This window comes from Sebastes umbrosus, chromosome 12, assembly GCF_015220745.1.
Source record: "Sebastes umbrosus isolate fSebUmb1 chromosome 12, fSebUmb1.pri, whole genome shotgun sequence".
Taxonomy (NCBI): Eukaryota; Metazoa; Chordata; class Actinopteri; order Perciformes; family Sebastidae; genus Sebastes; species Sebastes umbrosus.
In genome coordinates this window covers 28,463,848-28,486,659 of record NC_051280.1, presented here as the reverse complement: position 1 = coordinate 28,486,659, position 22,812 = coordinate 28,463,848, and the positions used below count along the sequence as shown (strand labels likewise).

Genomic DNA, 22,812 nt, shown 5'->3' with positions numbered 1-22,812 from the left:
TTTCACACCAACCCAAACCAACCGGACTATCTGACGAAACGCTGGGTTCGGTTAAAACACACCAAAAAGCTCAGGTGTGAAAGCACCCTCGGAGATGGAATAGCTATTGTTGTATTCCCATTTTATTTGACTGTGTCTATTAGCACAATTGCAATACCTCGGAGAATCCTTTAATAGAATTTCAAAAGAATGCATTTACAGGTTATGAGCTGTGCTCTATTGATTTTTTTGTCAGCCCACACAAACACCACTTTTACTTAGAGATTAAATGAAAACACAGGATCTCTCTTACACACACTCTTTGCTAGAACACGATCATGCTTCTGCTTTTTAACCTTATTTTATTACTCTTTCTATTATTCCCCTTCGTCCTAAACCCGTCTACATTATTAAGTGTGTGGGTAGATCCTCGTTCATCCGTGGAAATGTATGGTGTTTATAGGCTCATGTGCTTGGGTGTGTGTGTGTGTGTGTTTACCCACATTTGGAATATATTACGGAGATGTTTGTTTGAGTGTGTATGTAAGTGTGCTTTCCCGTGCTGTTGTTCTAGGAGGTATTAGAATGAAATGAAGTGTGAAATAAGCTTTTCTGTCTCTGGAGTGTAGCTGTGGGAAGTCCCCCCTCAACACATCACACATGTTTACCACCTATCTATAAACCCTCCCACCTTGCCCATTAGGCCTCCACTAAAGCTAACATTTGATAGTAACAAGGTGGGCATATTATGATGGATATACTGCTGATGAACCGGCACACTGAAGAGAACGTGGGGGTATCATAGAGCGCGTAAACCCTCTTATTTTTAATGGTAATCTGCTTATAAAAGAGTAGATATCAAGACCTTTACGCACAAATGACAAGATTTACGTAGACCGCCCCTATATATGTAAAGTGTGTGTAGCCTCTATCCAAAGAAATTTAGTTGGGTAGAATACTCAAGACTGTAGATCAAGAGAAAAGCAGTGCGAACGTGGGATACTGGTGTAAATGCTGCAGGGCTGATGAGAGGGCTGAGAGAAAGAGATGCAGGTGAGGAAGTAGGTGGGGAAGGCCAGGTAACTGCAGGGCTGGTGAGGGGGATTGGAACAGGTGTGTATCTGGTGGATGGATGGAAAATGGCAATGAAGAAGCCTGGGGGAAGAGGGTTTGTGGCTGCAGAGGAGGGACAGAGAGACAATGCAGGGGGCTGGACATGTGAGAGTGTGGCTGAGAGGGAGGGACTGAGGACTGAGGCAGACTTTGTGACGGCCATGACTTTATAAGGCTTGTTGTAAAGTTCTGTTGTAAAGTATTTAGTCTCTTAATTAATCATAGGCGTGTTTTGGGCGTAACAGGAATTAAACCAATCAGAGTGTCATCTCCCATTCCCTTAAAAAGCCAGGTGCTCTTGCACATTGGTGCATTGCTATTTAAAAGGTGGATTCAGCAAATTGGAAGAGCGAGGCGTTTTCTGCTTGTGAAGTGAAATGTGTGCGAGCAGATGTACGTGGTGCTCGACGGGTGGACTCTCTGCCTCCACCGTCTCCCAACCCTCTGTTCCATCAACAACTCCATTTGACTGCAGATGAGAAAATGGCAACGATAACCTATTTAACCGGTGCAGTCGGCACAGGGGGGCACAATTAATTATATGATAATAAGCACGAGGCTAAATTTGATAGACATGTTTTGATATTTTGGATATTTTGGAGTGCCTGGATTGCCTTCCTGTTCATCCTGATTTTTTTTCCCCGTTTACCAAGAGCACCCGACATGTTTTGCCTTTCCGACTGAACACACAGAGCAACCAGTTATCTCTCTTTCCGATGATAGACATGTATTGATAAATAATGAAAACTGTATTGCTCTCCGATGCAATCCATTGGGGGGCTCGGACTGGCTGAGTGGAATCCTCCGTAGCTGCCTTATGCATGGGCTTGCAGCCGGGCACTGCCGGAGAGGCGGTGCGTGATGCACGGATCCATCAGCCTCAAAACGCCAACGTTAAGGACAAAGAGGACCCGCAAACTTTTAAGTAGTCTTCCGGTTTCCCTTTTTGAATGACGAACACAGACTATCGCCGCCTGTTGGTGTGGAGAGTTATTTCCTCTCACGCAGGCGCAGAACGTACGTGCTAACTGGCCGTCGGCTGTAGTCTTTGCGGTGTGTTCAAATGCAACTTGTCAGCCAAGACAAAGGCGACGTGTGGCGACGCAACAGTTGGCCCTCATCGCCGCTAGTTCTTTGATGTCGGCGTGGTGTGTCTGGGCCTTTAAGCATTATGATTACCACACTATTAATACCAGTGTCATTTTATTCGGCTTTAAACATGGATGTAACAGTTTCTTCCCAGGGTAAGGTTGGTCCTTACACAAAATGTTTACGGATGACTGCATTGTTGAAAATGTATTCTTCTGAATTTAGCTCCTTAAATCAGCAATAGTTTGAAAATATGATCCCATCATTTCTCCGGGGGAAATGGAACAAGATTATATGGAAGAATATTCCAATAAAACCACATGGGGTGGATGCAAAATGAAGGGGGTAGTAAAAGTACAGAACTGTGGCCTCTTACACCCCAGATTGCAATTTCCAGCCTGTACGTGGTTAATGTGTGCAATGGATTACATTTTTAATCCCCAACCGTGCCCCTGGGGGCCGGTCCTCCAACCCAACACTGGATCTCCATTAGTTGAAACCTCCAGAGGAACGTCGTGGCCTCACCTTGCCCCAAGGCTCTGCTCCAGTTTTCATTTATTGGCAGAGGACAGACAAAGACACTTGTCAGCATCCACATTCACCCAAGCACACACACACACACACACACACACAGCCTGACAAGTGGGTGGAAGGTACGGTACGTTTTTATGAGACAAAAAAGACACGGCGCCTCTCTCTCGCTTGCTCTTCTTAATCTTAGTGTATTTTTAAGATAATAATAATACCCATGATGCTGCAGGGAAAGTGTTACCTGCCAACGATTTGGATGCTAACGAACACAGATGGGAGGTGACAGGCCTGCAAATCACTAATTTCCACTCTGATGCACAGTATCTAAAATCAGACTGCCGCTGATAAATTTATCAACATCAGACACAACAAATTTAAAATCCCGGTGACTCACACTTTTCTTGAATGTCTTTGTTTCCTCTCCTCTATTGGACCCCCTCTTCCCTCCCTTCCTCCTCCTCCTCCTCCTCCTCCTCTCCAGCTGTTAAACCAATTAAATGCTCACAGAGGGTAGACTGCCCACTCTCCTGTTGAGAAAAATACATGCAATAAAAGCATTCTCTGTGCAGAGCCATTGTGCGGCGGCAAAGACGCCATCTTTAATTATGGCCTACGCCTCCACCCTTCTCCTCGCTGAATAGAAGTGGGCTGTAGGTACAGACAGCCACTGGCGCTGGATCAGGTTTTTGTGTTTTGTGTTGAGCGAGCGAGAGAGCGGTGAGGAGGTGAAGCTGGAGGATGGTGCTGAGGTTGCATTACAGAATGGTTTGGAAAGCCGACTTCAGGGTGAAAACTTTGGGTAATAGAACAATTTAGAGCAAGATAAAAAGTTGAAAAGGGGTCCGAGAGTAGGGGAGGAATATATAGGTATGATATATATGTGTAATTTTATACCAAACCAAAAAAAATTGAATTACAGAGGAGAGGATTTCGAGAAAAGGAGAGTGTGTGGGAGTGGAGGAGAGAGAATGGATGTGAGAGATTCAGAGAGGAGAGACAAGGTTGTTAACTGTCGGTTTTATGGCTTAGTGAAAAAAAGACAGAGCAAGAAAGGGCATCAGTAAAAGCTTAGAGCTGGAGAGAGAAAACCTTCAGAAAAACGAGATGTGGTGGTGGTGGTGGTGTGATGGGGGGGGTCTAAAAGAGCGATAATATCATAAAGAGAAAGGGAAACGGGGGCGTAGTGAGGCCCGTGCCCCTCCCAGTGCCCTGTGCCTTGAGGGGGGACCCAGGGCAGGTCTGGGGAATGCGAGGCATGAAGGGAGGGGGGGGAACAAAGCCGACTACTGTCCCCCAGAGAGAGGCCTTGTTCTGGGCCAGGGGGGGTACAAGAAGTCAGCCGCTGAAATGTATGAATGGACGGATGGATGGCTGACCGGCTGTCTGGCTGGATGCTGGTTCCCCCGGCTGGCTGGCAGGCAGGCTGGCTCGCTTGCCCACAGAGCAGGCATGTAAGGGAACCCAGGGCAGGTCTGGGGAATGCGAGGCATGATAGAGGAACAAAGCCGGCTACTGTCCCCCCCGGAGAGAGGCCCTGTCCTGGCTACAGGGCACGAGGAGTCAGCCTCTCTGGAAGGATGGACAGATGGATGAATAGAGGACTGGTCTTTAGCTTGCTGGATGACAAGAAAGCAGACCAATAGTTTAAGTGAATACCACGTACACTTCTTCTACTCAGATCTTGCAGAATGGTATTCATAAATAAATGAATATTTTTGAATAAATCTGAAGGATAAAGTGCTTAAATCACATACAGGGTTTGATCCCAAGTCGTCATCAGTCAACAGTGACCCCTTTCAAACCAAAAATGTTCCGTCTCTGCGAAATCCCTGTGCCCAAATGTTCCCATAAAACCAAGGGCAGAATCAATGGTGTTTTTAATTTTATCAGCTGTAGCTAATTAGCATTAGTTCCATAAGTTAGCTACAATATGAAACTGTTTTCTTATAAATATGCGAGTCTGTACGATGAACTTTAACAGGGAGACCCTGTGTATCATTTAGATATTAAAAAAAAAATTCAAAGGCCTTTAACAGTTTTGTTTTTTATCACTACTCTACTATACTACTGTTTCAAACTACTCAAGAACATATGTGGTCAAATGCAAAGAAGAAATCTATTGGGTACACATGCATACCCAACTAGACGTTCCAAAGTATAAAACACTGTTTACTGCGACTGGTCCCTCCAACTTCTCGTCTCTAACTGTCCTCTGTTAAAGCTGTGTGACGGACTGAATGCCGGACTGTAAGCAGAAAGATTAATGCAGGGCTATACAGTATGTAGGACTGACTGTAGGAGTGAATGCAGAACTCATTGCAGGACTGAAAGCCGGAGTGAATGTAGAACTCAATGTATGGTTGAATAATGTAGAAGTGAATGAAGGACTGAATTGTGCCAGCAAACTATAAAGTCATCTTGACAGTACACTCCTTTATTCCAGAAGCATGCCAGCCCTACTGCCACGGTTCTTTACCACACTGCTGCACTTAATGATTGTAAAGTGCATTAGAATATTATTATTAAATTATGAAATCATATGGATGAAAAATAGAGTATAAAAGAAATGACACCCCCTTTGTTTCACCAGGTCTTAATCCATCTGTCCATTCATTCACTAAAAATGCTTATCCTTCAGGGTTGCAGTGGGCTGGCTGGATCTTATCCAAAGCACTTGGTTAAAGGCTACAGGGCTACAGGTCATCAATCCATCATTGGGCTAAGTCATGTCAAGCCATTTTATTTAAAAAGCCAATTAAAAAGCAACAAAAGCTGACCAAAGCGCTTTGCCAATTTCCAAGGAAAGGTTAGAACATCAGATGAGCAAGAGCATAGCATCACAGATATAGAGGACAGGGTGGGACAGAGAGGGACATTGTAGAGCTTCAAAAGCTACATTTTTAACTTAATTGTAAAAGGAGCCCCTCTTTTATTATTAGGGTTAGGTTGTTGCATAGTCCAAGAGTCAAGATAGCAAAGGCTCCTTGCTGCCAAGACCTGGAAGTGGTTCCACCTCTGCAACCGGGATACCGCCCCTCACTGCAGTTGCTTAGGTGTTCCTCCACATGAAGTTATGGAGAACACAAGTAGCCTTCACACACTTCTCTGTAACTTCTGGATTTACCTCAACGACACGCCTGTACATCCTCCTCTGGGGAGCAAGGATCCCAAAGGCATTCTCCACAACCAGCCACACTCGGGAGAGACGCTAATTGAAGACCCGACGCTCTCTTGGAAGGATGCGCCCAGGGGAATGGCCTCGTGAGGTTTCTCCGGAGTGGAAAGGCCTTGTCAACAATGAAGACATGTAGCTGGGGTAGTGGCAGGTCAGCAGGCAGTTATAGGGTGCCAGATCAAAGTGCTTGACCAAAGGTTGGTTAGAATCCCACCATCGCTGGTTCTTCTGTAGCCCCCGACATCAATCAACCGGCAACACGTCCTCATCCCAACATCTCGTCACGTACCGCCGCTTGGCATCACTTTATTTTTTTCATCAAAACCCACGTCGCTTTTGGGTTTAAAACTACTATGTTTGTACAAAGAAAATAACATTGAATGTTGTGAACACGGGATACAAATGAACAACTGGTTGTAACGTGACGCACGGGACACAAACAGCGGTCTCCTGGATGACAGCCTTGTGTTTGTTGGACCCATCCACTGTGAAATCTACCGAGCTGTGTGCGTGTCCGGTTGGACGTTTGTGGGACTTCCACATTTATTTCTTCCATGGTTGATGGTGGAAATGGCGGAAAGAAACGCTGTTGGTATCTATGGAGACGAGCTCCGGTACAATCCACTTTGCAAACCGTGTATAAATGGGAAAGGTGGAAAAATCTATTTTAACGGTGGACATAAATATTCCCATTTGTGTTGGGAGTTCATTGTAATAGAACAGCAACAATGAAACAATAGAAGCGTGGTGAGAGAAAAGCAGGGGGTTCTTTGTCACAGACAATAGCTATAGGCTGAAAATGCACGCAATTAATGCTAAATTGAGCCTCACGCACACAAGTTTTTCTTCTCCATCCAGTTGGACCAACCACCTGTCACCAAGACAGAAGAACTTCACGCAAATTGCCGGTGTTACCATAGTTATCACAGGTAATTCCAGGTTATTAATGCCCAATGTACCGTCACCCCTTCATTATCCTACCCAGAGTATTTTCTCTCTCTCTCTTACTCTTTCGAGTTTATATTATCGTCTCAATCCCTCACACATCCCCACTAAATCACTTTCATTTTTGTCGCTCTGTATCTCTTTATTCAGAGCGTTCTCCAAAGCACTGTAATTTGAGCTGCTGTGATTGAAATTGAAGCTGGGGGAAGATAGAGGTACTTCAATGATAGCAAATAGAAAATCAAGTTTTTCTTTTTTTTTATATAAATTGGGGGGAAAAAAAAACGAGCATTACTGGGTCCACATTCATAAAGACAATTTAAGTTGACTAGTCGCAAGAATACTTTTTAATATGTGTTCTGCAAACCAGTGTCAAAACGTTTGGTGAAATGAACAGAAACTCTGAGTATAGGTTAAATGTTGTGATGGAGAAAGGCTGCATTCAAACCGGATTAGGCGTTGCTGCCATTCTTTCACATTCACACTTTTTTCTTCTTATTTGACAGCTGTAGTTACTTTGCAGATTTTACCCCAAAAAAATATGAGCAGTTTATAAGATATGATGCTCTTCTTTTTTACTTTTGGACTGAAAACTGAGGCAATGAGCCCTTTTCACAGCAGCCATTTTGACATGTCATTGCTGGTCTACCTAAATGGAACAGGGCCATAATTAATGTATTCAATTACACCTGTGTTCACCCTGCAATGAGATGTCAAAATGGCTTCTGTGAAAAGGGCCTATTAAAGAGACTGACGGAGCGTCGCTCGCTCCTGTGTGTGTTTGAGATAGAGGAAGGAAGAGAAGGTGGAAGGTAGGCTAATGTTTCTTAAATAGTGATTTGAATGTTATCAATGAAGCTTCAAACTATACTCTGTGCAGTACTACTTCGTCATATTTACCGTCAGATGAGCCCGTTGTGTCGTTCATCTCCGAAGCATCGCCTGTTTTTATCTTTTTGTCAAATATCTGTCCATTCTGTAAAGCTATACAGACTGTCTGTCTGAATGAACACCATCTCTACCGTGGATGTATAAAGAGACAATATTGTTTACTGTTCCACCTTGAAAAAGATTCACATTTTCCCCCCGGTCATGCGCGCCCCACCTGCCCCACAGTTTGAGCACCACGGGGTAAGAGGCTGTGTTCAATCTGGACAGATTGCCTGTCTATCACAGGGCTACCGACCGGCAACCATTCAGTGTTACAGACACACCTGTGGGCAATTTAGAGTGTCCAATTAACCTCAGCTGCATGTCTGCACTGTCGGGAGGAAAACGGACATCCTGAGGAAACCCAGCCGGCAGAGACACCCAGTGGATTTTGCCCAAGTCAGTTGGTTGTAGCTGTGAGGCGGTGCTAACCACTACACCCTTAAATTAAGAAATAGTGTTTGTAAATGTTTGTTCGACAATCTGCAGATTTAATGAGGTAAAAATTTCCAACAGACCAAAATATGCCGGTGCTTTTGTGCACCAAGAATAACAAGTTGTCAAAGTAGGTGGACTATAAAGTCTGGGGAATGCAAGTTCATATTGTGGCTTGGCTCCAAGCGTGCTTGAAGGTGTATGATCACAGACACAGGAACACAACATGGAGACGTTAACAAGCCATTTTTCTCTCCACTTCTGGTCGCCTAGATGGAAGGCCAATCGGAATGAGGCAGAATGGCCAATCAGAAACAGCAGCCTTGGAAATAGCCAATTAGGCCTGTTTGTCTGCGAGGACAAAGGAAGTGATATTGCAGAGTGATTGCACCAGCGCCGAGCTACACAAATATGCTCAAATGACACCTTGCTTGTTGCCTTCCAACCCTAATTTTCCAGGAGTGTAAGATCTTGATTGCATCGGTGCCGGCAAGAGAGGACGTCTCATTATTACACCAAAACAATCGCCACCTCAGAGGCAAAAAAAACACAGATTTTGTTTTCATTAGGGAGCTATTGAGTCACCGGCTCTCAAGTCAAGGCCAGCACACACACACACACACACACACACACACACACACACACACACACAAATGCACCAAGGCTCTAGTCTGGCAATTTTATTCAAAAGATTTGTACCTTACTCCAGTCCACTTAATGAAGCTGTAAATTTAGAGACATGAGAGCCTTTACAGTGCTCCTCTGAGAGCTGCTACAATGATCCTGGGACTGAGCTGGTTAATTAACTGATTATTTGCTTGGCTGGAAGCCACAGAGAAATAGGGTAGATGTGGGGAGAGACAAGAAGGAGAGGAAGAGAGAGGACATGGGGGGGAGAGGACAGAAGCAAAAAGGAAAGAGAGAGAAACGGGAGAGAAGAATAAGGACAGAGATAGTGAACGTGTGAAGAAGAGAAAATTACTATCAAGATAGAATAGTAGAGAGTTAATGACTTGAAGGGCAGTATCGACTAAAAGCTCTCAGTAAGGCAAAAAAATCAGGATTCAACGTGTCTCAGTAATCAGTGGTATTGCTGCAATATAGCTTCCATCCACCGGTGGCAGCACTGAGTCCACTGCAGCAGAGCAGCACTCAGATTGAGGAAGACACCCTGTGCCATATTTGATTCTGCATGGTTCGTATTGGCTTTAATGGAAAAGAGCTTTCTTCATCAGAGTAGTAAATCACCCACATGAAAACACTTTCCCCACCTGTAAAGTTGGTAAGAAGAAGGAGTTTGTATTTTCTTTATTTATTTTTAAGATCAGTATGTTTGTTACGCAAAATAAGTATGCTTGTTTCGTAAAATAAGTATGTTTGTTACGTAACTGGCGTTAGTTAAGAACGAAAGTTACGCAACAAAACTACCTGGTTAAGTTTTGGCAACAAAAGTACTTGGTTAGGCTTAGGAAAGGGTTGTGGTTTGGGTTTAAATAAGCACGTTTGTTACATAAAATAACTATGCTTGTTACGTAACGATGACGATAAAATAATTCAACGTTGACTTTCACACGAGACACGAACAGCGGTCTCCTTGGTGAAAGTCCTGTCTTTGTTTTAGACATCCAACCACCCCTCTCAGCCACCTTAAGCGGACTTTCTCTGTCACTATGCCAGTTGTTCTGACCATCTAATAATGACGCAGATGGGTTTACATTGGAGTTAGTTGAAAGCCCAGTGCGTCCCATACAGACGCGAAAGGGTGCCTCGGTATCAGACGCCGAGTGGCGGTATTTGACGAGTTGGGAGTGAGACCTGGAGTCACACTGTCCTGCAGAGTTATGTGACTTGCAGCAGGTCAGAGCTTTTCTTTCGCGGCAGCACATTAGGTGTTTTAGAGATTTTTTCAAGTGTTTCACTGAATCAAAGTAATGAAAGACGTCTGGCCACTGATCAGCCTGTCAGACAGACCCCTGAAGAGAGTTCAACCCAGCTATTGTACATAATGTTACTGTAATTACTGCCGTTGTAAAGTGACATTTATGTATGGGCCATTTGGATATGTGGTTTGATTATAGCTCTTAACTCTCTTTGATCATGAAGCCTGATGTAACTCTGTATAGTTGTCAGGTTACATTTCTCCCAGCACCCATCAACTCTGACTGACTTCCTGCCATCCAGGAACCTGATATGTAGTAGGACTTGTCTTGGATCACCTGCTTCAGCTAATTCATGTCTTGTGCTGTTTAGCGATGCTGACATTACTTATTAAAGTGAAGCTCACTGAAGGCGAAAACATTTCCTTCAGTGGCGTTATTTGCTCTTCTTTCAATGAAGAAATACTCTCCAGTTCTGATAGAACTGATGCTATTGCAGCAGCTACGCAAACCTCTCCAGGAGCTGCCATTGCTGTGTCTTACACACCTAAGCCACGCCCGTAGCTGCCAGTAGCTCCTCACAGGACGCTGATTGGTCCGTTGTCTGGCGAGCTGGACAAAAACACATTACTTGAAGACCGCCAAGATGGATTTTCGTGTGAGATGTGATCCTCAGATGTGATTCTCTCGTGATCTTGTGACATTGTGAGAATCCAGCTGCCGTGCAAGGTTACAGTGAAAGAATGTATGAATGGCTTAATAGTTTACAGCAGTCACCCCTGCAACAGATGAATGTGAAATTCATGTCTTGAAAATACTATTTGAAACAGGTTATGACACTGTGACACAAAGAAAATATATACATTAACATACCGCTTTAGATAACCTCCACGATATGAATGTGAAAATACAGTGAAGAAATTAAACTCCAGGCAACTTGCTAGTTTATGATTATAAATGATGAAACTTGCAATGCATGATTTCTTGCATCCGGTCATCAGTAAACAGCCATTCTTACTATTACTAATTTGTGATTAGAGACACATGTACATCTTGGTGCTAATGAAGCCTAATAGTGTCTAGGGAACCTTTGCACTCTGTTAAAACTAGGGTTGGTAATCTTTTTCAAAAATCGTTTTTGTTATATTTGTTGAAATTCTCATTACATCCCGACAGCAATCAATAAATCAAATGCTCTGATAAAGCCCGTCCAATCATTTCATTCAGCCCGAGTAATAGTTCATACTTGTATTTTCGGTTTCTACCAGAACAAATTTACATGTTTTAATGTTCAAAAAATACTTTATTTTTCTCATACCGGTTGTGCATTATGCAGATGTGTTACTTGATGACATCACCATGTTACGGAAAAAAGGCGGGACTTCAAGCGAGGCGTTTCAGGCAGTTCAGGAGCAGTGTTTCTGTGGGGGAGAGTAATTTCCTTCGGTTTGGGCTTTGTAACTTTGCAGATCTTTCAGAAAAAAATATATAATACATTAAAGGAAATGGAAAAACCATAAAAGCATATTAGGTCCTCTTTAAAATCTAGCTTACGCTTGCTAGTTTCTCAAGATTACCAACCCTAGCTTTAACTCATTTCAGTTAAGCATATTCCTGAGAGTCAAAAACATTTCAAGTCTTTTGCTGCCAATCCCCCGCAAAGCTGGACCCATTGACTCCCTTTAAGCTGTGGCATCAATCAAAAGCCTTTCCCTGACTATTACATAAACTCTTATATCTCAAAAGTAGCCGTGGCTGAACATTTCATGTCTAATAAAACCACACATTATCCTTAAAAGTATGCAGGATACACACAAACACAGAACGTGTAGACGGAAACACAGGTTCATGTTTGTATCAGATTCTTAGTTTATTAATTGCAGTAGTAGTTGAGGTCTCCGTTAGTAACTGTTTTAGAGGTCAAAGGTCAGTTAGCAGTTAGATCTTCTTGCTGGTTCTCTTCAGCACTACGGAGCCGGCTTTGGAGGTCTGAAGAGAGAGAGAGACAGAAGAAGTGGTAAATTATTAAAAGGAGTGTGTTATTGCAGTGTCTCGTTATACTTCAGTATCAGGTTTTAAAGGTTAAATGTGAGGCAGAATTGCTTGTTAAGATGCACTCGTTAGCACGACTCTGTGTTTGAGACAGGTTTCCTCGTTAGCAAATGCCTACCCGCGGCTGCAGAAATATAACATTAATGACTCTAATGATCCCCGCGGGGTGTTGAGTGTAATAACTGCTGTCATCACGCTAGGTTGTCAGCACTAAAAGCCTAAGAGAGGGTTGTTTACCTCGATGAGCTTGCCTCCGCTGATCTCAGAGGTGTGGTGGTAGTTGGGGAAGTCCACGCTCAGCTTGCCTCCATCCATGTGCACCGTGGCCTGAAAACACACAGGTTATAATCAGTCAGGGACCCGGGGTACATTCATCCTCCCCTCCCTTCCCTTTCTGCTGGGTTTATAATCACTCCTCATGCTTGCATATTTCTGCCCCGCACAGCTGGAACTTTTTAAGACTTAATAAGGTTAAAGCGGCAGTAGGCAGAATATTTTTGGCATCATTGGGCAAAGATTCTATAATAACCTTTCAGCATATTTTAATTCAAGTGTTTGGTCAAGATTTTGACCAATAACAGGTAATTTCAGAGAGAGAGAGCGTTCCTATTGGCTGTTCATTCAACGGAGGCAGCTGTCAATCACTCGCGAACTCCGATCAAACAGTCAAACTAAGCAGCGCTGATCAAATATAAATTAATATTGTGTTACTGTAATGCCTATTTCTCGCATAAAATGTTTTCAGAAACATCTTGTAGTGTACTGTTTAGCTGTAAAATGAGAAAGTTTGCTTCGGCTGGTGGACAGTGCCTCAAACTTCCTCATTTTACAGATAAGAGTACACTGAAATATGTTTCTGAAAACATTTTATGCAAGAAATAGGCATTACAGTAACACAATATTGATTCATATACGATCAGTGCTGCCTAGTTTGACTGTTTGATTGGAGTTTGCAAGTGATTGACAGCTGCTCAGAGACGGCGAGGCTCCAGTTCGGCTCTGATTGGTTGTTTTCCTCCGGTCTGTGAAATCTTGCAGATGGCATTAGGAGCACCGGAGGACACCAGACTTTTTTTTGATCATATTTGCTGCTATTCTACTTACTGCTGCTTTAAAGAACAAACTCTGGATTCTTTGCCTCCTACCTTGAATTTCTTTCCTCCGATGGTCTCCATGTCGCACTCCTTGTCGATGGTGAACTTGTTGGTGACCTTGGCCCCTTTGGGGTAGATCTGGGTCCAGGAGAAGTCGTTGCCGACCTGGGTGATCTCTGTGATCAGCTTGTAGTCGCGGCCCTTCTCAGTGATGTCATCGGGGATACCTGATGGAGAGGGGAAAGAAGAGGAGTTTATAAAAGCTCAAGTTAGTCCAGCCAATCAGAGAGGACTGAAGTAGGGAAGTAAAACGCATGGCAGAGAAGACTTATAGTTTCTCACCGATCAGCTTGCAGAATGCGTCGTATCCCTCCTGGCTCTCTGTTTCCCAATTTCCAGCGAAGGCCATTTTGGTGGTTTTAGGTGTGTGGAGGCGTGAGATGCTGAGGCAAGCTGAGGGAAAAGTAAGGTAGTGAGACCAAGACTGCTCCCTGTTTATATACCGTACACCTCTCGCCGCCCCCCTTCATCTGCATGTGATGACACAAGAGTGCAATTACAGCTGAATATGATGACTACAATGGGCTACGAGGGAGAGGGCAATAACCCGCATAAACGGGCGTTTATGGAGCTCCCAAGCAGTGAGTAAAATGCTGACTGCTCATCAGCGCGGGCTTGAAGCTCACCTCCAGGTCAATGAACTCTCCCGCGATGGCTTTATGGTCGCACCCTTCATTTTTTACTGCGGCAGACTCTAAAAAAATAAAATAAAAAAGCTTTGTTTGAAAATATAATCCCTTTTATTTGAAGTTTATTATCTCACATTATGAATGGTCTGATGTGTAAAAAAAAAAGATCATGGTGTACTTTCCAGAATATGATGAAACGTGATGAGTCATTTACGCACTTTATAAGTTATAAATCTGTGTGAGGAGATACAGATCAGTATTTTGTTGTTGTAAAAAGACGTTTTATTTATTTTATTTTGTAGACATTTTATTTTATTATTGGTCGTTAGTGCTTTTTATATATATTTTAGGGCTGTCAATTGATTAAAATAGTTAATCGCAAATTAATCACAATTTTTTTCATCTGTTCAAAACGTACCTTAACCCTCTGAGACCCACAATGGACCCGTTTTTGTCTTTTTTAGGGGGCTACAGGGGGTCTTTAGGGGGAGATAGCAGGTCAATAGTAGATGTCACATAGAAGTGGTATACATCATCTGGAAGCTGAGAACTGGCCCAATAGATAAGCCCCCCCAAAATATGACATTAAAGTGATATTTATCTGTTTTCTTTATGTTTTTGATGTTTTATCTAGTAGTCATATTTTGCATCTATATGTAATTAAGTCGTATAAACATACATTTGTGCCATTCTTTGTGAACAATCTGAAAATAAAAAGTTGGTCTTAAAAATATTATAATAAAACCTTCCAGAGATGAATGTAAAAAGGGTATCTGCCCTAATGTTATTAAAGCTATAAGTATTTTTTTATATAAATGAACTCAGTATCACAAAATATATGGAGTGATATTATACCCTACAGATAATTGAGAGAGTTCTGACAGTAGATTTGTGACAGCAAATTGAATAAAATCAGCAAACTTGAGACGTAAACAAGCCCTTCTTAAATCTTCCTTTAAGAAAAGCGCATGGCGGTCTGTGTGAAACCGGCTGCATTGTGTGCGATGTTAAGTGCAGCACCACAAGCTTTTACCTATTCACACTTTGTCAGAATTGAAAGCCTGAGGTGCTTCAAATCATGAAGTCGCCTTAATGGAAAATTTCAGTCACTAGTGTGTTGAAGCAACATTATCCTGTAATTCTCTTCACAGTGTGTCTAAACCATGAAAAGTCAACATGGCCTTGGAGCTCTTTATGGATACATAAAACATCATATTGGCCAACATCCTATAAAAGACACCCACTATCTCTCTCTGTGTCTCCTTTTTACTGTCTCTCTCTCACTCTCTCTCACTCTCACTCAAGAGGTCATGTGCTGAAGTGCACAAATGCAGTTTAAAAGAAGAACACTTCACTCATCACATTTAACATGCTATCCCCCCATTTTTTACAGCTACATGACATGACATTATGCTCACGTTGACCTTTAATGCTCTTGCATTTGACCTTCTGGAAAATCCTTCTTGATGCAGCGTTTCCCGCATAATATTCAAGCTGCTGCATCATTTTGTAATGCACATTTCTTCTATTTTAAGGGCGACATTCGTCTTAAGTTTTCCTTTCTCTTGTACCTTGTTGCAAATAGTTGAATCAACTTTCATAAAGATGATTTTCAGCATCTACAGCATGTTGAGTTTGTGGTAGGAAGGGTTGGGATGTAATTAAGTATGTTTACTCAAGTACTGTACTTAAGGAAAGTTTATTACTTTTAGGCTGCTTTATTCTTCTACTCCACTTCATTTTGGGGGCAAGACTGCCGTGTGCTTTTTGTTGAACTACATTTATTTGAGACCTTCAGTTATTTGCAGGATATTTAATACAAAATATAATAAACTAATGAATTCTGGCCTAGTATATCTTAGCATACTGTATGTCAAAAATAGGGCATATTTTTTATCTCTTCAAAATGTACCTTAAAGGGAGATTCTTCATGTATTTAATACTCTTATCAACATGGGAGTGGGCATATATGCTTGCTTTATGAAATATGTGTATATATTTAATAGTGTAAATCAATCAGCGACACAAAACAATACAAATATTATACCCTCGCAGGTACTGCATTTAGCATAAAAAAATATGCTCAAATCATAACATGGCAAACTGCAGCCCAACAGGCAACAACAGCTGTCAGTGTCAGTGTGCTGACTTGACTATGACTTGCCCCAAAACTGCATGTGATTATCATAAAGTGGGCATGTCTGTAAAGGGGAGACTTGTGGGTACCCATAGAACCCATTTTCATTCACATATCTGGAGGTCAGAGGTCAAGGAACCCCTTTGAAAATGGCCATGACAGTTTTTCCTCGCCAAAATTTAGGGTACGTTTGGAGCGTTATTTAACCTCCTTGGCGACAAGCTAGTATGACATTAGTTAGTACCAATGGATTCCTCAAGTTTTCTAGTTTTATATTATGTCAGTATCTTCACTTAGCTTTAAAATGGAGCCTGCTGCAACCTCTGAAAGATCAATATTGCAAGTTGCGTTAATGTGTTAAAATAATTAGTGGCATTAAAAGGAATTTGCGTTATTATCGCGTTAACTTTGACCGCCATAGTCAAACATAATGAAGCATTATGCACTTGTTTCTCCTGCCAGCAGAATTTGATTGTATGCAGAATGTTCTAGACTAAAAAGCAGCAATCATTGTCTCATTTTTTTTGTCTCAAGGTCAAACCAAATCGAGCCATTCACAGCAGAGAATAGTGAGCAAAGTACAGGAGTTTATTGTCAATGTTGTAAACTTGTGGTTACACTTTAATTTAAACTGACAGGCTGGAAGATTCCCTTTTTTTCCTAATCTCTTAGTAGTAAGATTATGAATCCCTGGACAATAAGTAACCAGGACTGCTGGCCATTACCTCATATCCAATCACATCTCGATGAAGTCATGCTGCCTCTCCTCTTGTTTTATGATAGGCATCTTTCGATATGTATGAGAAGAAGTAGAGGACTAAAGACGACTAAGCTGAGCTGATGATGACTACGGAAAAAAGAAAAAACAGACAAGAAATAAAACAAGAATACGAACAACTGAACAAGGAGTTAATGAAGAACAAAAGAGGGGAAGAGGGGGAGGAAGAAAAGATTCTAAAGGAAGATACATATAGATAGATTCCTTTTATCTGCAGCTATAAAGAGGGGATTTGCGATGGAGGAATTAAAGGAGGGGAGGCCTTGATATGCAAATGAAGCTGCTGCTAATCAAAGCAATAAGATTAGCCTTCCAAATTGAGATGAAGAAAGGCTCCATTATCTGGGCCGAGTGTCATGTTTAATAACGCGGAACGGCATGGTAATTCACCAGTGATGCAACTGTAGCCCATGTGGGTGTGTGTTGTGTGTGTGTGGGTGTTTATGTGTGTGTGAAAGAGATGTGTACGTGTCTGTGTGAGTGTGTGTGAAAGAAAGAGTGAAAGAGAACAAAATTATATATAGAGAATTAAACATGTGAAAGACAAATTGTGACCTTGTCTCTGTGTGTGTGTGTGTGTGTGTGTGTGTGTGTGTGTGTGTGTGTGCGCATGGTGTCACCCAGCGTGAGTGTGTGTGTGTAGATAGTGAAAGAGAGGGCGCAAAAAGCTGGTTCCCATGGGAAAGGAGTGTGTGGGTGTGGGTGTGGGTGTGCACATGCTTGGCTTTGAAGCTAAAGTTATGTGTGCTATGCTAGAGAGAGATGAGCACATGGCGTGAAAATGCAGCATTAGACCCAGCCAATGTGGCCTCACATGTTTGATTAGCTACATTATGAATTCTCAAATGACTCACTAAAAGAGAAGAGTGGAGACAGGTGTGCAGGTGACACAGAGAGGACTGCCACACATAAAAGTCCTTTAACAAACACACATTTCAACAGTGTCCTTGTTCAACTGGCAAGTTTTGGCTGCTTTTGTAAAAGCAGGAATAGTTTGTAAAATAAAAAAGGTGGTTAAAAAGGGTACATTTGTGGTTGAATGTTAATGTGGTTGCTTCTGAAATTCCACACTAACATGCTATTAAGTATGCAAAAACAGCATGTGAGATTTTTTAGCATGTCTGAAACCTTAGTATGAAACCAATAGTACGTGAAATGCATAATATTTCTGGTGAAATATTACAATTTGCAACGCTGGACACTATACGGCAGCATAAATATCCCAGAATTCAATGCGGTAGTGACGACAACGTTCATAAACAGATGTTGACGGACAGCTGTGTAACGTCAATAATAACGCTTCAATTTAAGTGTAAGTATAAGATTTCACTTTGCTAGGCGTAACATATATTTTAAATTAATTCAGATTTTGATTCTCACAAATTGTCGTTTATGGTCATAATGAGGTGTGCGCGGGTTACCATGGTTACATGTCAACAACCGGCAAGGAGGCTCCCAGGAAGTGACGACGTAAATTACTGCTCAGTGCGTCCAAAAGAAGAGACATACTACTGTTTATTCACACAAAAGTATATGTTGGACGATAGCACCCATATTAGATATGTAGTGCATAGTGTGCGATTTCGGACGCAGTCTGTCTTAATGTATTACCCACAGACAAGCTAAGTTAGCAACTAGCATAGTGAACATAGTGAAGCATTTAGCAGCTAAAGAGCCAGATGTTTTTTTCTCAAGAGTTGGTGGAGACCAACAGAGAGAAAAGGACAGTCAATATTGGACTAACAATCGTCAGGTTGCCAGAAATATGACTCCAAATGAATATGCTAGATGTGTAAATAGGCTGCAGTTTGCAAACACGTTCGCCACAACACGTTTTTATAGTAAAATTATGTTTGCAGCTTGTGCTGCTGAGGTGAGTTTCACACTACAGTGCCTGACTTCCACTTCTGCTCCTGTCATAACTACTTCTTTCAGTGATTGACCATGTGAATAGATGATAAAACCTACTAGTGGGTGTAGTAGGCCCCTATTGACCCACATCTAAGGGGCTTAAAGCGACTGATAACGCCGATTTAATAGCCTGACAACAGTGTAATCGGCTGAAACAGCTCAACCGCAGAGTGCTTCATGGCAAATATGAGACATATGACTAGAAAAAGCACTGGTGTGCAAGAGAGGTTACCAATTGTTTATGGTAATTATACCAGTGGATCAGAACTAATTTGACCATGACTGCTGATGGTTGAAAAATGCTGCACATAGCACCTTTAACTTTGAAGAGGCTGACAGGGAGCGCTGCCTCAGTAGCTCGGGCAATGAGCCAACATAACCATTAAACACCGAGACAGAAATAGGCCACGGTTGCCGCCAACAGTAAGCATTCTGTTGTTGTTATCTTTACTGTTTCTCAATCCATCCTGACAGCCTTACCATCCTTTTGGGAAGGAAACGGCAGTCACTGGTGATTATAAAGCCCCCACCACCCCCCTCCCACCACCTCATCCAGGGAGCCAAATTATGCCTGCATTAATATTTCATATTACACAGGACTCGCAGAGAAACCACATGTGTACTCAGCCCTTTGTCTTCGTGTCAAATGAAATGTGCTCGGCAATCATCAGAGGGTGAAGAGGGGGTGAGAGGAGGGGCGATTGGCAGGAGGGGAGGAGGAGGAAAAGGAAGGGGGCGGAGGGAGATGAGAGGATATGATGGCGGGAAGGAGGCAAGGGAGGAAAAGGAAGAATATACAGGTGAGAGGAGAGATGAGGCAAGAAGAGCTATGAGGAGAAAGTAAAGTGCTTAGAGATCAGCAGAGTAGATGAAAGGCAAGTAGAGCAAAGGAAAAAGTAAAGGGGAAGAGGAAGAGGAGAAGAAAGGGGGAGTCAAGAAATACCTTGGTGCTTTAAATAATGTAAAGAGGGGAAGGCGTACGCTGGGCTGAACACAGGACAAAGAGGTTTGTAATACATGTGAGAGCAAGCCACTGAACAGAAGTTGTAATATTTTTAGTTTGCTCTTAATTATCATCTTATCTACATAATATATTATCAAGAGACAATTACTGCCAAGTAAAAACACAATTAAGGTGCAAGATGTAGCCCCAAAGAGTTGATAGTTCCTCAATATCAAAGCATCAGAAAGACCAAAGAAACAAACATCCTGAGAGAGAACCCACCAGTTAACGAGACAGATGCATAAGCTGTATGTTAATTCCAATGTCTCCATTTCTATTTCTCCATGTGTATATACAACCCATTATCACGCCAAAGCATGTAATAGACCCGCCTGTCCACCAGAGGACAGCGTGTCAGTGTCACGTTTTGCCTTGCAGAGATGTGAATATTGCACGCCTGTATGAACGTGCAGTACCAGCAGGGGGCAACAAAGCCACTCACTTAGGTTCAGGTAACAAAACTACTAAGTTAGGTTAAGGGAAAATGTCATGGTTGGGCTTAAAATAAGTACGTAAGCTAAGTAAAACACGTACGGAAACAACGTAACGTCAGTACAGAAAACACATGACAAATGTCACATGACAACCGTCACTACAAAACTAACGTAACTTGCAAAACAAAACACCAAAGTTGAAAGTCCTGTGTTTGTTGGACCCATCCATCATAAGTGGTCCTTCTCACTTTATATACTACGTAACTAGCTCTGAAGTTAGTTAATGGACATTTTCGATTTAGCTGGGCTAGCTGTTTCCCCTGCTGCCAATGTTTGCTCTAAGCTAAACACGTATGTTGAATTTATTGTCACTAAACCAAGGGGTGACCTCTGGGTCTGAAAAGTGAAGCCAATGCGAAAGTGCCTGCATAACTTGTATTCTTTCTAACAGCCAGCAGGGGGCGACTCCTCTGGTTGCAAAAAGAAGTCTGATTGTATAGAAGTCTATGAGAAAATGACACTACTTCTCACTTGATTTATTACCTCAGTAAACATTGTAAATATTAGTTTATGGTCTCAATCGCTAGTTTCAAGTCTTCTTCAATACAGCATGATGTTCATTTAGTAAATTATGGTCTCATTTAGAGTCAAACAGACCATAAAGCAGGGGATGCTTTAGGGCGTGGCTACCTTGCTAATTTTCAGCAAGCTAAAATTTGCATCCCAAGTAATATCACAGTTCACGTGAATTACACATGCACCTTGCAAACAAAGCTAGCTGGCGTTAGCGTTAACTGCTAATGGTACCTGGCCCTGCTGGGCCTCGCTCCTCGCCAGCTCCACGCTCTTGTCCAAATATGGCATCAAAAAACCAAGATGACGACAGCCAAAATGTCAAACTCAAGTCTTCAAAACGGTAATATAAGGGTGACGTCACGGTGGCCAAGTCCACTTCGTTTATACAGTCAGTCGCATAGAAATGAACAGCAAATCAGTAAATCTCCCAAAATGTTGTTGATGAAAATGTATTATTTTCTTTAATTAAGAATCAAACTGTAACATGCTTTACTATAAAAGTGCTACACCACCTGTACAGTCTTGTTTTTTTTCTTAAATTCTCTCCCTGTGTCTGCATGGATCCACTGGCATTGTATTATAACTGGACTTGACTAACACACTAACTGTTCCTATAGATCAGGGGGAATGCAAGAAATATTGTAAGGAAATGCTAAAACTCAATGTGAGGTATAAAGCACAAGTTATTGTGAGGGAACACAAAAGTAGTTCAGAAAAATAATTTCCCACCGTGATCCTTCCTCTCATGTCCTTGACTTGTCTGATATCCCTTCCAGTCTGTCCCAGACGATGTCTGGGTTGTGGACTTTGTCAATGTGACCTAACAAGTCTCATTGAACACTTAGAGCAAGAAAGTCGGCGAATAACACTTTTGCACCAGAGACGAGTGAAAAGGAGGTCATGCAGTTGTCATGTTGACCTTAACGTGGTCTTAACCAGGTCTTCAAAGCTCACACTGCAAAAATATATGGCATGTTTGAGGTGTGAAAGAAGCCAGGGTTACTGTACTGTACAGAGACTGGATCCTGATGGAAAAGTAGCTGTTTTTTCCACTGTAGCCTATTATATATATATTGACAGTTGATTCTTCTGTGCTCTGTAGCTGATCATGATGCAGCTGGATTGAATGGATCAATCTAAATGAAGTTCAGCACAAGGTTAGAGGCTTTAGAGGCCAGATAAACCACTTTGTTTTACCTGGCCGTGGATAGGACCATTGTTATATTGACTTAGTGGAAAGTTCAAAGCTAACTTTACTTATATGTGGCAGATTATGAGTCACTCACCTCCTGTAGCCTTAAATATCTGCTTTGAGAGAAAAATCATGTACTTTATAGTTGTGAATGTGAATAGATGTGATTAGAGAAGGGTCAATGTTTAGTCAGTGATTGGTTTAGTGATTGGTTGAAGGCTTTAAAGTGTCTTGTAAATGTTGGGTTTGTGGTGCCAAAGATAGCAATTTTCATTTTGAAGTCTGTTATTTGACCTGTTTTATATGCTGGTAACACACTGAGAAAGGAAGTACTCCATTTAGGTTCTGGGTTTTATATTCTGGCTTCTGACGTCCATTCAAAAAAATCTAATTCTGTAACAATGAAATCTAATTTGTACTGGTACGTACAGTTACTACGTCAGCAACCACAAGTACCAGTGAGAGATTTGTGATATCTGTGTGAATTTTCCGGCGTGGTTGCATGAAAAAGCGTGAGAATGACACGATAATGCAAGGCAAAAGCGTGCAATAAGAATGGCATTCTTACTTTAGGCGTGTCATTTGTGCGTTGGAGTAAAATGCATAAAAATGCTCTTGCAGTGTACTTATCATTTTGATATTTTCATTCTTTTAAAGTCATCAGAATGCAGGAAACAAAGTCTCTGAAACTCAAATTTGTCTCAATGTCTCAAGGTTGGCGTGTATGACCACATCGCTAGCGTGACTAAAAAGTGACAGCCATACCAGAGATCAATTTGGGCTAACAGGCCAAAAATGTACAGAATCGGGGTTCATGCAAATATGAATCAAATCAACTAAGACCCCGTGAGCCCGAGTCCCGCTGAAACACA

The 22,812-nt window shown here is 42.0% G+C and overlaps 1 protein-coding gene across 2 annotated transcripts; it reads right to left on the bottom strand.

Annotated features, from left to right (window-relative positions):
• Positions 1 to 11,919: 11,919 nt before the first annotated feature.
• LOC119498944 (gastrotropin-like) lies at positions 11,920 to 14,035 on the bottom strand. 2 transcript variants are annotated; one of them, XM_037788066.1, is made up of 5 exons: positions 13,907 to 14,035; positions 13,563 to 13,673; positions 13,272 to 13,447; positions 12,364 to 12,453; positions 11,920 to 12,063 (listed from the first exon to the last, which is right to left on the bottom strand). In XM_037788066.1, the coding sequence occupies exons 2-5, from the start codon at positions 13,627 to 13,629 to the stop codon at positions 12,013 to 12,015; spliced, it is 384 nt and encodes a 127-aa protein (XP_037643994.1). In that variant the 5' UTR covers positions 13,630 to 13,673; positions 13,907 to 14,035; the 3' UTR covers positions 11,920 to 12,012. The 2 variants fall into 2 exon arrangements, with proteins under 2 accessions (XP_037643994.1, XP_037643993.1); XM_037788065.1 differs by lacking the exon at positions 13,907 to 14,035 and having other exon boundaries at positions 13,563 to 13,836.
• Between the last annotated feature and the right edge of the window lie 8,777 nt (positions 14,036 to 22,812).